Source organism: Lotus japonicus, chromosome 1 (assembly GCF_012489685.1).
Source record: "Lotus japonicus ecotype B-129 chromosome 1, LjGifu_v1.2".
NCBI lineage: Eukaryota > Viridiplantae > Streptophyta > Magnoliopsida > Fabales > Fabaceae > Lotus > Lotus japonicus.
The window spans coordinates 31518335-31534420 of NC_080041.1; the positions used below are offsets into that span (position 1 = coordinate 31518335).

General features: G+C 34.8%; 2 protein-coding genes across 2 annotated transcripts; both read right to left on the reverse strand.

Moving 5' to 3' along the window:
- Positions 1-2176: 2176 nt before the first annotated feature.
- On the reverse strand, positions 2177-6886 carry LOC130734398 (ras-related protein RABC1). Its single transcript, XM_057586774.1, has 6 exons — positions 6515-6886; positions 5490-5558; positions 4762-4827; positions 2916-3037; positions 2631-2759; positions 2177-2480 (listed from the first exon to the last, which is right to left on the reverse strand). Exons 1-6 carry the CDS (start codon positions 6657-6659, stop codon positions 2367-2369), a joined length of 645 nt encoding a protein of 214 aa, XP_057442757.1. The 5' UTR covers positions 6660-6886; the 3' UTR covers positions 2177-2366.
- Positions 6887-14594: 7708 nt separating this feature from the next.
- LOC130732812 (uncharacterized) lies at positions 14595-16086 on the reverse strand. Its single transcript, XM_057584798.1, has 3 exons — positions 15952-16086; positions 15445-15864; positions 14595-14897 (listed from the first exon to the last, which is right to left on the reverse strand). The coding sequence occupies exons 1-3, from the start codon at positions 16084-16086 to the stop codon at positions 14595-14597; spliced, it is 858 nt and encodes a 285-aa protein (XP_057440781.1).

The window sequence follows — 16086 nt, forward strand, 5'->3', positions numbered from 1 at the left end:
ATTAAGCATGCAGGGTTATATATGGAATTAAAATTATGGTTCCGTTATATTGACTTGGAATTACCATATACAACACACAGAACATTATTATCATGTTCCATCCTATTCTGTCTCGTTCCGTTCTGTTCTATTCCGTCACCAAACGCTACCTACATATTTGTTAGAAATGATTTACACTAACAGTGCACAATTATTAAGTTTTTTTCATAGGATTTAATGGTTATTAATAATAAGTTATTAAATTAGAAAACAAGCTTTTAATTTAATTAAAATAAAAAAGAATAAAAGTGTTTTTGAGTGAGTACTTGTGACGTCCAATTTCTGTACAAATATTTTTGCACAACCATTGAGCTCTTTTCATAAAAGTGAAAATGCATTTAATTTATGAAGTGTTGCGGACCGATCGTCTCTGTAAATGCATAATTGCAACTCCACACTTTCTTCACGCGGTCACATTCCATATTGTTCAATCACATATAGGGGACCTTGTTATACCCTGAGTGAGACTAAATATAAAATACTTATTGTTCTAAATTAACCATCAACCATAAAAAAAGATAATTGTAAATTCACCTTAAATACTCTTTTCCCAAATGATTCGAGAGAATCCAATCAATCACTCAAGATCAAGTATTAATCTCTTGGTACAATGGTGCAGATAGTTTGGTGTGGACAATGTTGGTGGCACTCTTTCTTCATGGTTGCTACTTCGCTATGAGAGTTTGGCCGTAGTTCCTACGAAGACACTTTGATTCTCAAGAGTTTTAGTAATGAGCTAGGGTTATGATAGTATGTGCACCTCGTGGTTACTTGATGGCCCTTTACGTGAACAAAGATTGAAGAGTCTAAGCTTATGTCAACGTCACTTGAGTTCCTAGGCAAGACGTGCTGCAGCCAACCGTTGGGTCCTTTGGTTCAATTATCTACTAGGTTTGTCAACGATGAATCTTCCATCTACCCACTGTTAGGCTTACCCTCGAGCGAGGAGTTTGGTTTAAGGCAAAGTGTCATTGGCCTTGAGAATTCGAGCAAATAATGCGTTTTGGAAAATGGTTTGAACCAACTCGGTGGTCGGCCTCGCGCTTAGGGTCAGAGTCATATCCTAGTATCTTGACCAACCAGTGTAGTAATTCCTTAGATAGAGTGTACCAATTCCTTAGATGAAGTCATATCCTAGTATATCTCGACCAACCAATGTACTACGTCCTTAGATTCTAACTTTAGCAGAAAATAAAGCTTGGATGGTTTATTTGTGGCCATGACAAATTAATTTAGTCGAATTTATTTGACTAACCATGACAATAAATGTTTGTATCATAATACATTATTAAATGTCATTGTTATGTTTTACTTGTTTTGATCTTTAAACAATATATATGTACTAAATATTTCTTAGTGTCTTTTAACACTTAAAAAGTTAATTTAATTTGTATTCACCTTGTAGTTCCTTAGCTTCTTAAGCTATCATACTCCCTCCATCAATTATTGATAGTATAATTTGATTAGATTTCCCTTATTTAATTTTACTAATATATGATATGAAACTATTAAATTATACTTAGATAGAGAAGAATGTAATTAATAGAGAAGAGTTGTGCCTATAAAAAAAATAGATAAGAGTTGTGGTTGGTTAATATGAAAGGTGATAAGTGAGAGAAAATGTATTAAATAAGGGTATAGATAGAAAAAATTAGCAAAAAATACATTGGCTTTCTAAAACAACAAACATTTTGGAATATTGAAAGAAGATAAAAAACAACAAACTTTCTGGAACGGAGAGAGTAGTTCTGTGAACACAAATTAAGTTAAAGCCATCATGGCCCCTCAAAAAAAAAAGCCATCATGGATTTTTTATTTAACATCATGATATATATATCACATCATGATATATATCATGTTCTCTACTTATACTAAATTATTTAAGTTTGTTGAATGACCAAATACAGTACACCATGGCTTATCTATTTACGGATTTGCCACTCCATCCATCATGTTCTATGTTACTTTTATGCTGTGCAGTGCTCGAAACGATGGTTATATGATAATTGTTACGCTTCTGCAGAGAAAGCTTTCGTTCTGAATTTCCTCTATTATGTCAATTCACCTATGATCATTTTAAAACATCAAAAAAAAAAATATAGACAAACACCTTTCTTAGAGGAATGCAAGAGCAGTATGAAATATGAATCCCAGCCTGATTACTTGCTCACACCCAGTAAAATGGAGATCTTTAAAGGTAGTAAAACTCTTGAGAAGATCCATCACTTAATCCAGATATGCAGGCTCTAATGAAATTAAATTTGGGTACATCTGATGAAATTTTATTGCCCTTGAAATCCAGATCATACTGAAAGTAAACCTTACAATCACCATGAACAACAGCTACTATTTGATGCATCAGACTGTGGGGGTTTCTGCTTGAAGATGTTCTTTTTCATACCAGATGAGCCATCAGCCAAGAGGCTTGGTGTCTCCAAAATCTGCAGATAAACAGGGGAACCCAAATTTCAATCATTTCTGTCATTTCCTGAAGGGGTTGAACTCTACTTAATCCAAATAAGAAGCCAATGGGGTTAAGGGTTTAGGGCTTCTTTCCACATTTATGTAATTGGGGAGAGTTGCACGCTTACCTTCATTACAAGCTCTTCAAAACACTGCACAACATTTACTCGGGTTTTTGCACTACATTCAGTATAAAGACATCCATATTCCCTAGCAAAGTCAATCCCTTCCTTTTTGCTGACAACCCTTTCACTTTCCTGAAATATGAAATTATTAAATGTGAGAGCTTTCATATGAGCAGCATTTACAGAAACATATTCCTACACAAACGCAAATTTCTAACTGAACCAAGACCTACCCATACAATTGCTAGAATGAATTATTATATAAATGCAAATACATTAACAACGTACCTTATCAACTTTGTTTCCTACAAGCATCTTGATACAGTCTTGATTTGTAGAGTATAGATCAATTTCTTTGGCCCATATATCAGATAGATTTGTAAAGGTCTCCCGTCGAGTTACATCATATACTGTATTCATAACCCAGATTCACTGAATAACCTTACAATTTAAAAGTGCAACATAAATATGTAGCTACAGCAATTACAACTTAACCAATCTAGAAGCAAAACAGGTCATCTTATACTAAGTTAGCCAGATTTATGATCAAGAAATAAAGACAATAATTCTTGCTAACACCAAGAAGTTACTCAATGAAAGATAACAACACCAATGGATTCGCTAAAAAATATGTTCAATACACTCATTGTAATTCTATCTAGTTACAACATTGTCCGAAGACAGCTATAGGTTAAACCATTAAGAGACATATAGAAGTAAATGGCTAGTTTTGAGCTTAATATATGACATGTCATTTCATTCATGTGGAAAACATATTAAAGCAGCAGTAGAAGATGATAAAGTCTTCTCTACGGTGGTTTGAGCATGTACAGAGAGGACCTATATAAGAACACTGGTAACTAGGCTAGATTAAGAGAGGGATAGCCACTTATGAGTAAATGAAGACCAGAGAAAACTATAGGTCCAACCATTAAAAGACACTTGAGGTAAATGGGTACTTTTTAAGCTTAATATATGACATAGTCATTGATTCATGTGTATTAGAAATATAACCATTCATGTGTCATTTACCCAATAGCTTAAGCTTTTGGGACATTTGGTTCTTAACATGAGCCTAACAAGAGGCAACCCTAATCCTAACCCATACTTTCCAGGTAGACCTACTTCTATCGGTGCGAATTTTTTTCCCGGAAACCGTGTCTCATCTCCAGTTTCCAGCTTCTACCTCTGATGTGCCTCTCCTTCTGGAAGCACCCCACTCCTGTCCTGGCCACCGTAGGCGTTCTCCGGCAGCCACCATCCCTGAGCACCGCCGGTTGCCTCAACCGCCACCACCATGGTGGTCGCCTAGCCAAGATCATCAATACCCAGAAACCCAGCAATCCCCAGCCACCGCACGCCCTAAGGTGCCCATCTTAAGGAAAAGAATCACTTCAACCATCAGAATGCAACTGTTATTCACATAGCTTTTGACTTTATTTTTTGTAATAGGTTGAATTGTATAACTGAGGTTTCAAGCATTTGATATGATTTTATATTAATCATGTTCCTGTTTTTAGTAAATCATTTTTAAGCCTTTGCCCAACAGTTCTTATGGAGTAGTTGGTTCATAAAATGTTACCAAAGCCCTAATGACCATATGGTGTAGAGTTTGACTTACTTCCCTATTTTTCTAAATAAAAGTCAAACTTAGGCACAAGGCGGGGTGGACCTTATGCATTGTCCAGTATCAATCGCAAAAGACTCTTGCATGAAGGCACGTGTTAGGCATAAGACCATTCATATACTTTCGCCCAAAAGTATGCTTAAGAATAGTTGGTTTGACACAATATTGCATGAATTTAGGCATTTGTTACCAAAATATAGGTGGTATTTCTTCCACAATTCAAAACAGACATTTGATAGAAGACTGTTTTACGCCGAGGAGTAAAAAATAGCTTTTAATGACACGATACATATACAAGACTAACAAGAGGTCAACATATGGAAAAAAGTGACACCATGCCATGGAAGTTAACTGCTTTACAATAAAATATTTGAAAGGGATAGAATAGAAACAGGTATGAACTATGCAGTCATTTTGCATGATTTACGGCTGAAAAACGATACCAAATTCAAACAAATAATGAAAAAAACAGGAAATATAGTTAATAGAGAAAATAAAGGAACATACCCATAATTATTCCTTGTGCTCCTCTATAATATGAACTAGTAAGTGTTCTAAACCTTTCCTGTCCAGCTGCACAAAGATAAAGTACAAAATTATCCAACTAACTAATTCCAGATATGGTTAACCGGACTTCCCTAAAGCTTTAGTTGTACACATTTGCAATATAGTTAGTCGAATATAGTATATCACAAGAAGTTGCTTATCTCTGTCTAACCAATGTAGCTTATCTCTGTCTAAATAGTTGAATAAAGCTCTTAACTACATACACTTTATAAATGAACAAAAAATTTCCCCAGTCGTATAACATGAATGTAAAGTACATTCCTCATACTGTCATACGCTTATTTTAATCAATAGTGCAGAAGTTGCAAAATTCTGTAGTTACATGAATTAAGAGTTCACCTCCAAGCCCATACAAGTAATCCTAAGATATATAATATATTATTGAACCAAAACTAAAAATTTAAAATTAAACTTAAATATTTAATATCGAATGGCACTCATTGCAATTATAGCTCAAACAGTTAAGGACATGAGAGCTCCAGCACTTCCACACTCAATTTACAACATATGTTTGTAGTACTAGAAGAAGTTCCACACCTTAACTAATATAGAAATTTTGAAACCATTCAAAGGAAGCAAAGAACACAAAATTAAAAGGAAACCCCAGAAATGACAAAACAACTAAAGATTGAGTTTCCAGAAGATAAAATTAACACATGAAAAATTACCTGTGTCCCAAATAGCAAGTTTTAACTTTTTCCCACCAATTGTAACGTATTTAACTTTGAAATCCACACCTGCACCATGTTCATAAACCATAAGAATAAATGCATATAGATAAGGAAAGATATATCTTTTAAGACATATAATTGGGTGATAGGCCCTATATAAACTACACATAGACCAGTGTTGTTAATCGTGGATCACGTAAAATAATGGAAAGCCAAAAATCCAATATGCCAAATGCTCAGAGCAGAAAATAGCGGCAAATAGCGGCTAGCAATGAGCTCCGCCTTCAGAGCGCTACGCTATGGCACCGCTATATCGGCTATTTGACAACTCTAACATAGACATCACATTTCATGTGACTTCGCACGCCAATGGAAAGGGTTATCAAGAATTTAACTAAATAACAGGCATGCTCTGTTGAAGACATAACTAGATAAAGTAGAAAGACAAGACCAACCAGACCTCATCCCATTCAAATATACTACAACAGAACTAAAACACAGAAATGAAAGATAAAATTTGTTTACATGTATTAACTTCCTATAGTCACTTTCAAAAAAAATAACTTCCTATAGTCATTCATAATTATAAAAATATCATTTTATTTTCAGCTGGTCTCCTAGTTTTATAGATATGTACATGACATGATAAAAGCAACACTTCTGTTGTTACCATACATTTCCTGCAAAAATATTTGAAATTACTAAGTGAAAATTAGGTGATATTTAAATAAATTATTAGGAAAAATAAGAAATAAAAATAGAAAAAAGGTTTCTCCAGCCAAAGAGGCCTTTGTATGAACTGAACAAACAGAAAAAGCTCTTCAACACCCAATTCTCTAAAAATCCATCAAGACCTAATGTAACAGATACCCCAAATTTGAAGAAATGAGGCAAAAACTGCTAAGTGCTAAGCAAATTGTTAAACACTTGTTCATGTAACTCATGTTTAATCCAATACAATTATATTCTTAAAAAAAAGGAAAACAAAAAAGCAAATGAAAATTGGAAGCAACGCAACTAACCGATAGTGGGAGAAAGATCCTCAAACGTATCAGAGGTGAAGCTGAGAAGCAGCGTGCTTTTGCCAACCCCTGAATCCCCAATCATGAGAAGCTTGAACAAGTAATCGAATTCAGCATGATTCGAAGAAGACGAAGCAGCGTCCATTCAGAATCAAAAGAAAGAAAAGCAAAACTGATTCAATTGGATCTGAGAGTTGGTTACTTTTTCTCTTCTTTTTTCTTGGGTTAACCTAGACTTGACTTGAATTCTTTGGAATGTGGAAATAGAGATGAAAATAGAAGAGAAAGAAAAGAAGGAGTACTTAGAAGGTTGCCGAGAGTCAAAGAAACGGGTGTAAAGTTTTGCTGCGGTGGTTGTTCAGTGCTTCGCACGGCACCTGGATTGGACCCACATGTGCAATTGAAACCCAAAATGGATAAGCTTGATTTTAATGCAGTAAATTCCTATAATGCCCTTAAGTACTTTATTTATCGGGTTAGGCGTTTGGTACAAGGTTGTGGGAAATACATTCCCGAGAATGTGGATGTAGGGAATGGTATTCTCGTATTTGTTATAAGGTTGGAAATTAGATGTCCGGGCATAAAACATTCCCACGAATATGGAATAACTTCCATAACTCCCATCATTTGGTTCCCATGAAATGGGTTGGGAATCTTCCATTCCCATGAGAAAGTGAATGTAACTTCCCACTAATCACAAATTGCATATTTTTTTCATTTCGAATTTTTTAATTAAATAAAATTTAAAAATATTTCTGAGAATCCTAAATCCTAACTAAACACACATATAAGTCTTACTTAGAAATGATATCTCCAACAATCAGACTCGCAAGAATATTATTCTCCATAATGTATTTCCCAACCTTTCACCAAACGCCCTTAATAGATGTTAATTTCGATATCTTAAAATACATATTTGTCTTTGGGTTTTTTTAATTTTGAAAGTGTAAGACTCCAAAATAAATAACTAGATTATTTATCTATTTTCGTTGTATTAAATGATTGAGTGTTTATATTCTATGTTATTCTCCTAACTCGAACTCTATTGCGAGTCACGAATATTATTTATATGATAATTAAGATCGAAATATGTTTAAAAATGACACTATAGTCATTTTGATTGATAGCACGAGCCATATTCGCACCCGACTAAGGTCGAGAATGTCCGAAAAATGCTATATCCGCTCCTACAGCACTGTTTAAGAGAATTTTAGAATTTAAGAGAGAATAAGAACCTCTGAGTATTTTCCCATGACCAGATTTCCGATACGAAACCATGGACTGTACGCTTGTTAGGTTTCGCTTCCCAGAAGTCCGCCGAAGCTAGACTTTAACTTCTCGGGGACTTTAATTAAGACCCCGAATGAAGAGTTTTTCTATTCGGAGCTTCTAACGAAGATTCCATCCGCGATGCCTCATTCCTTTCGACGTTTGTGATCTTTTTCCTGAAGGAAGTTTCTTCATCCGACGTCGACTGCAAAAAGTAGTTTTTCAGCGTAAATCGACCCACACCGCCTTTGAGACGTTTTCCTCAATTAAATGAACCTTGATTTGATTTTCGACATTCTGTCGCCGAATACTCAATTTTTATCAGCAGGTGAAAGTATCAAAACGACCGGAACCACGAAATATCGATTTTTCGGATTTTCCCCTCACCTATAAAAAGGGAAAAAATGAGATCTCATTTCTTCCCCATTTGGCCGAGAGCTAGAGAGAGAAAGAGAGAGGAGCAGAGCTTTTTTCATTCTTGCCCGATCGTCCTGATTTCAGAAGCTACGCGTAGGTGCAGAGGTAAGGATGCCTGATCTTACTTCCGTTTCTTCTTTATGTTGGGTTTTCTCATGTCTTTCTGTGCTCAAAGTTTGGAGCAAAATTTCAAAATGTCCGATAGCTTTTATTTTTCTTTTCATCTATCTTCCCCACTAACCCAACATGCTATAATCGTTGTCGGTTTGTTTGGATTTGCACCGAGTCGCCGTAGATCTGAGTTTTAAAGCCTGAAACCCATTTTCTCTCTGAATTTACTTTTTTACTCAAAAAATCTTGATCTTGCTTAGTGCCTTTAGAATTAGTTGCTATAAACGCCCCGATCTACGACCCTGTCGAATTTGTTTTCAAAGATTTTAACTTTGAGTTTTGAGCTTAAAGTTTGGACCCAAAAGCACCTAGTAGCAGAGCAATTTCTAAAAACAATTCTGAGCATTGTTTTACCCTAGATATCACCTAAGAATACCTAGGAATTAATTTAGATCGAAGAAAAGTTCGGGAAACCCGATTTTTGGTAGTGGCCGAAACCTGTTGGGGTTGTACCGTGTCTAAAAATATTTTTTTGGTTTGTATGGCCTGGTCCATAGCATAGCTCTCTCTATTGTTGAAATTTTGGCTTTGGTTTCGTGTCATTCCGAGTTCTGTAGCTCGAGTTATGCGCGTTTTAGCGAACGAAGGTCTTGTTGTCCATTCGTGCTTAGATGTCGAACTCTGAAGCTTCGAAAGCTTCTTTCGGTTTTGTTTAGCGTTATTGGATTGTATTGTTTCTTAGTGTCTAAGAAATGATATTTTGCTTAAGGGTTGGAGCGAGTTGAGCTGAGGAAAGAGGTTTGGAACAAGCTGTGAGGTTTCACGACAGAGGAGGACGCTTCAGGGAACTTGCTGAGTTCGGGATCTTGATTTTGGATCGGTCTGTGATATCGAGCTTGGAAGGAGAATAAAAGGTAAGGGTAGCTCGGTTTTAGCGCGCCTTGAGTCTTGCATGATTTTATCGCACTGCATGCGTTTGAGATGAATGTGTTTAAATTGATTGGCATTTGATTATAATTATTGTGCTGAACTGGGAAAATGTTTTCTGGCGGCTTCGGCCGAGTGAACTTATTGAGACGTGTGTCTCCGTTTTCTGAGAGGCTTCGACCGTTTACTGGTTTCTGTCATTACTGCTTTCTTGTGGATGTTTTGATTGTTGTCATGGTTGATGTTGGGGCTGATCACATACTAAGTATGTGCTAAGTAGCTATATGTTGTGTTGATATTTGTGCATATGTGTTATTAGATTATATTGTGGAGCCTGTGTGGCATATTGTGGAGCCCGTGTGGCATATTGTGGAGCCCGTGTGGCATATTGTGGGGCCTGTGTGGCATATTGTGGTGGGGCCTTCGTGGCATATTAAGTGGCAGGTCAATGGTTTTCGTTTCAGGTGACTGTCCCGTCTTGCGAGACGCTTTTGATTGGACCTGTCTTGGTAGTAACACATAGTTGTACTACAGAACACTTATTGCGGTTATGGATATCTGATTTGATGTTATATTGTTGAGCTTGTTGATATCTGATTTGATGTTATATTGTTGAGGTTATTGTTGTCTGATTTAAATCTGTTATGTTGCTGATATCTGATTAAATCTATGTTGTTGATATCTGATTTGATTTTATGTTGTTGGATATATGTCGTCATCTATCTGGAATTAAGTTGCTAGCTTATGTGTCATGTTATGAACTTAAACTTTAATAGCATGCTTTTCCCTTTTATACGTGGTAATTGCACGGAGTTAACCCTTTCTGTTTGCTACTTGTTGTTTGGGCGCTTAACGCTATTAGGCGATGGAGAATCCTCGATGGAGTTTGACCTCAGTACGAGTTGGAGATGAGAACTTGAAGATTAGTAAAGGACTTGAAGAGTAGAGTCGGGTTTAAGGCTAGAGCCTTGGGTTAGAGAGCTTACCGTTATTGGTTTAAACTCACCTAATGATTTTTAGGAATTTATATTTGAATTTTCGGGTAGGTTCCGATGTTTTGCTTTCCTGCGGTTCCCCGATGTGGAGACCATAGGAAGTATGTCGGATTTATGACGTCATTGCATAATAGATTCTTTGTTGAGTTGTTTCTATTGGTTAGGTTTTGTAGGTTGGGTGCTTTCGTGTTTACCTTCGGGTACTTGCCTTATTCAAGGCTTGATGTAAATTTATTTGTAGATGAGAGTATGCATGACATGTTTTAGAAACACCTTGAAAAGAAAAAAATATACTCATGTTTATAAATCCTTTTGGAAAACATTGCATATTTATTTTACTATGGTGACCCTCGAAAGTCGGGGCGTTACAGAAAGCTAGTTTCAAAACTATATTTCGGGAATTTATATTCTCAACATACTGAATTTAAGTTTTTATCACTGACAGTGGGACGAACGAGGTGGTAGTGGTTGATGGTAGTTGGAACCTGGTCCTTGGTCGTATGGGATGTGCGGTGGTGGTCGGCGAATGGATTTCAGGGGTGGCGACGAGTTTGGGCAATGGTAGTACTTTAGGTTGTTGCTATCTAAAGTAATGCTGATTTCAGAACCTTCTGGGCTAGAGATGTTCCACAGCGAATCAGAGATATGGTGCCAAGGTTCCTACGAGTGCGATTCTTACATGTACAACGTGAGAAGAACAATACAACATATTATTTGGTGCGCCAGACTAGTTTATCAGGAGCTCGTAAGCAGATCTAGATGCGACCCCCTTCGTCGGTTTATGCATCTTTGTATCTAGACGTTGTTAGCTACTTTTGATTTTTAATTTGTTAATTTTCCTCTTGTAACAAAAAAAAATTAAAGTTTTTAGATTTTTTAGAACTCGGTTGTACTATTGCCCTTTTATATGTTTTGGGTTTAGTAATTCTTATAACACAAAACAAACAAAAGTAAGAAGATTAAAAATATCGAGTTTCAAAACCCAATTTTAAGGATAAAATTTAGGATTTTTAAATCTAGGATTGATCGATTTACCGATGAAGTTTTTACTCCCTCCGGTCCTATTTATAAGCATGAAAGAGAAGAAAAATCTTGGTCCTTTTTATAAGAACCAAATGAAAGTTTGAGCTATATTAATTAATTTTTTCCAATGATGCCCTTATTAATTCTAACTTGTAAAATGTGTCTCATTAATTATTCTCTTTTTTTTCCACTTTCCAACACTAATAACAAAGGGTAATTTTGGAAGTTCATTTTAATTTAAGACAAATTTAATGAATTTTATCTAGTTTAACTACATTTCTTAAACTATGTGAATTTTTTTTTGTTGCTTATAAATAGGACCGGAGGGAGTACCTTCTAAATTTTAAAACCACGAAGTATTAAACACTAGCATAACCTTGTTACACAATCTTCTCAGCCTGCAAGTTGCTCTTTTGATTTCCTTGTCAAATTGCAAAACAAGTTTGCAAGAACGGGTTGGTATGCATCTATACGACTCAAACAAAACTAAAAATAAAAACTAAAACAAAGCTCTCTCTCTCTCTCTCTAATCATGAGAAGCTTGAACAAGTAATCGAATTCAGCATGACTCGAAGAAGACGAAGCAACGTCCATTAAGAACCCAAATGGAAGAAAGAAAAGAAAAACTGATTCAATTGGATCTGATAGCTGGTCTTTTTCTCTTCTTTTTTCTTGGGTTAATCTAGACTTGACTTGAATTCTTTGGAATGTGGAAATAGAGAGGAAAATAGAAGAGAAAGAAGGAGTATTAAGAAGATTGTCGAGAGTCAAAGAGACGGGTCTGAAGTTTGTCGTGTGAATGTTGCGGTGGTTGTTCGGTGCTTCGCACCACACCTGGATTGGACCCACGTGCAATTGAAACCCATAATGGATAGGCTTGATTTTGGGTTGGCCCCTAGCACACAACAAATCTAGTAATGTATTCCCTCCGCTTCTAGAAAGTTTGTTGTTTTGAACTTTCTTTTAATATTTCAAAATGTTTGTTGTTTTAGAAAGCTAATGCAGTTTTTGCTAATTTTTTCCATTTATACCCTCATTTAATACATTTTCCCTCACTTATCACCTTTCATATTAACCAACCACAACTCTTCTCTATTAATTACATTCTTCTCTTGAGGTATATCGCGCTCTTGAGGTATAGTCCTTAATGTAGAATTCGTTCTTAATTAGTCTTCTTCATCTCTACTTCTGGTTTAGGTTTGCTTAATTTCGTAGGTTAGAAATAGAAGATGATGCATGGTTTCTTAGTTCATGTTAGTTCGTAATTGGACTGGGCGAGACCGTAAGGTCCTCGCCCAGGCGCGCCAGTTCGGGGCGACGTGCAAGCTAGGAAATTGGGCCTTCTCCCGGGAGGCCCAACTGGCCCATTGAGAGAAATTAGGGGTGCCAAGCCCAACCCCCAAATCTATAAATATGAGACGGTTACCAATTGTAAGGGACTCTTAGCTCATTTGAGAAATAAAAGCTTGAAATTCAGTTACTTTCTCTCTCTAAGCGGTTACGCTCTAAACTGTCTCTAGATTCTCACATCACGATCCTCTCACTATGGATACCGTACCTCATTTCTATGTTCTTTGATAGAACAGTAATTGTTTCTTATTCGCTTAGTTTAGGAAAGTGTGAATTAGTTATCGCTTAGTTAATTAATTCTCGCGAACTAGGAAATTAACAAGAAGGAATTAATCTTTTGATACTAGTGATTGAGCAGCGATATGCTGAACAAAGAGATTCGTCTGTTTTACTCGATTTTGTTCATTCACTTTTTATCTTCTGCTTGTCTACTGAAACTGAATCATTAAACCCCCTTAGTGTGTGTGCGTTTTTGAAGTATTGAATCTTTGTTGAAACGATAATCCTTGGGAAATGACCTATGAGTCACTTCTTAGTTACTACAGTTTTTCTTAAATTAATTATTTCCATGGCCTCGATCAGTTTGTCATGCAGATTTAAAGGCTTAAAGACCAAAATAAAGGAGTGGAAATGCTATGCAAGGAGGGGCTCGGGGTACCATATAACAAAGAACCACCACTCTTCCACCATCGTCTTGAATCCATCTTTGACCAGCCAATAATTGTAGAAACAAAAGGGTTTGGGGCAAAATCATTCGACCCAAGGCTAAAGAGACAGACAGGTCTGTGATCTGAGACACTCCATTCCTCGGCAGATTGAGAAGCACCATCAAATTGGATTATGGCATCATCATTGAGAATCCATCTATCAATTCTACTCCACATGCCATCGTTTTTAGTGTTGGTGTTCATTATTGATAGCTTTGAAATTACTAAAATTATATTCATTTATTGTGCAATAATTTAGAAAATTATGTTAGAATATCCTTAATGTTTTTACCATTTAGAATTCAAAACTTGTTAATGTTGCAGTTTTTAATTTTTTCTTATGAATTTATTACGTGATAAATTTGAAATTTGTGTTTGTATATTTTAAAATCATTTAATTTTTATTTGAAATTAAATTCCATTTCAAATTTTGAATCTTGGAATGTCTATTAATGGTAGTTTCGAACTTACTAAAATCAATTTCATTATTATTGATTAAATTAGAAATTAATAATAGGAATATAATTAATTCATTTATTGACTTGAAAATCAAATTTAATTCAAATTTTTCAATTTCAGAATGACTATTGATTGAATTGAATTTTTGAAAGAGATGATAATGTCTAATTTACTTAAATTATGTGCATATTTATTGATTACATTCAATATTTTTTCATATGTTTTTTAAAATATTTTAAATATTATACATTTATGGCATCCAAAGTTTTCTAGTTTCCAGTTTTTAAAATAGTATACACATATTTCACCCTTGATATCGTCTCTGACATTATTTTAACTAAAACTTAGTTATGTATTCAAAGATGATATGTATGTTTTCTGATGTGAGAAGAGATGATATATGTATTATTTCACATTGCATAGATGTTTATTTTATTTTATTTTGTTACAAGAGGAAGAGGAATGATGATTATATTTTATTTTAAAATGATTAAAAACTAAACAAATTAAGTTATTCGAAACTAATTAAATTATTTCATGTTTTAAGACTAATTAAGTATAAAAATAAAAATATTCATTCAAAAATAATTATTCTAAAATTATTTCACATGAAATAATTTCAAATAATTATATAAAGACTAAAAATGTTTTAGAAAAAATTAAAATATAATTTAACACACTAATTGTTTTATCTAAACTAAAATTTTATAAAGGAAATTATACTAAATCATACAAACAATAATTTTTTCAAAGGAAAGAGTTCAATTATAATTAAGTCAACGAAAACATATAGCATTTCAAATTCTCTAAAATTTTGAACTACTAACAAATTGAAATCTCTAGATCTCTTGATGCCCTTTGAGACATTAACATTTCTGAAATGTCACGACAGTAAGATTCCAACCTCTCACTTTGGTCCGAAACACCATCCTTCAATATATTTATAGTCATATTTCTCAAGACTCTTCCAATAGTTATGAAATAAGTAAGAACACAAATCTCAATCATTGTTCCTTTAAATCCTTTAATCTCCACCTCTCTAAGAGTATATATCAGACATCCATAAGCTCTTGCATGATCGGTCCAAAACCTCTCGACATTAAAATTGTCTGGAAAGTCGTAATCCTATAACATGAACAAAAAAAAAACTTTGCTTCAAAATCATACACACATAGACAAGGTCAGTTAAACACAAAATGGGATAATCGTTTACCCATGAGATTTTTTTAATAGGATAATATTTAAATATTATATTCATCACGCTTTAATTTGTTTTTGTCATCTTCGCATCAACCTATTTGTCATTGTAATTCTTTTCTAATTCCTTCTCGGTATACATATAGGAAAACAAATTCTATGTATGAAGTACTCACCACATATTTTTTTGGGAGAACTAACTCGATAGTGAGATGCTCCAATTCAGAACATCTATTAAGTAAGAATGTAATTCCTAAAAACTCATTTTGATCCAAAGAGGTCTTCATTATCAAACTCTTCACATTCAAGCTACGTGGCATTCGGAGCAAGCAGCCTCCAGTCGGAACAACCTTTGCGTATCAAATTCACACAAAATGTTAAATAAATAATATATGCATATATGTGTGATATATAATTTTCTTATTACCTGCAAACTATAAGTGTGGAAATATAAAAAAAATGAAATATAACATACCTGTAGCAAGTAATTATACACCGTCAAAACACTAACACTTGATATATCTTCCATTAGTTTGTAGAGAAATAGAGCACGTCCTTCAAACTCAATGTAAAAGTCAAGAACTTCCTCTTCCATCACAAGGGAGCGCACGTCTATGACTAAAAAGTTATTGTTCAACCCGGAATAATAGAAATATCTTAAGTTCGGAGCATTGACTATAAAATAACGACTATCGGATCTAAACATGCATTTGTCCACAACCAATTTTCTCAACCTTAGATTCTCTTCCCCTAAATCAAAGTCATCTGAATTCCAGCACCTCTTGAGACTTAAACTCTCAAGCGCCTCGCAATTTGACAACAAGGTCTTAATAGTAGTGAGTTTCACTTCCATCCAACCCAAAGAAATTTCTTTTAATGCATGAAAGTTAAGCAACTTAGTCTCAACAAGTTTTCATGAAAATAACTTCAAATATTCGAGGCAAGTGTGGTTATAAACATGTGCTGGCAATTCAAACAATACCTCATGATTGATAAGAGTAGTAGTAAAGTAACAATCCAACTTTGGGTCACAAAAGTTCAACTCCAACTCCTTCACCCCATGTTTTGTGGCAAAGGAAATGCATTTTTTCACAACCCTCTTAGTCTTTTCAGGCAT

Coding starts and splice junctions, on each gene's coding strand:
- LOC130732812 (XM_057584798.1), bottom strand. CDS start 16,086: ATGCCTGAAAAGACTAAGAGGGTTGTGAAAAAATGCATTTCCTTTGCC. Junction 15,865..15,951: donor CTACTCTTATCAATCATGAG/GTATTGTTTGAA, acceptor GTTGAGACTAAG/TTGCTTAACTTTCATGCATT. Junction 14,898..15,444: donor TGTATAATTACTTGCTACAG/GTATGTTATATT, acceptor TTCATGTTATAG/GATTACGACTTTCCAGACAA.
- LOC130734398 (XM_057586774.1), bottom strand. CDS start 6,659: ATGGACGCTGCTTCGTCTTCTTCGAATCATGCTGAATTCGATTACTTG. Junction 4,828..5,489: donor ACTTGCTATTTGGGACACAG/GTAATTTTTCAT, acceptor ATCTTTGTGCAG/CTGGACAGGAAAGGTTTAGA. Junction 2,481..2,630: donor TTGAAGAGCTTGTAATGAAG/GTAAGCGTGCAA, acceptor GTTTATCTGCAG/ATTTTGGAGACACCAAGCCT.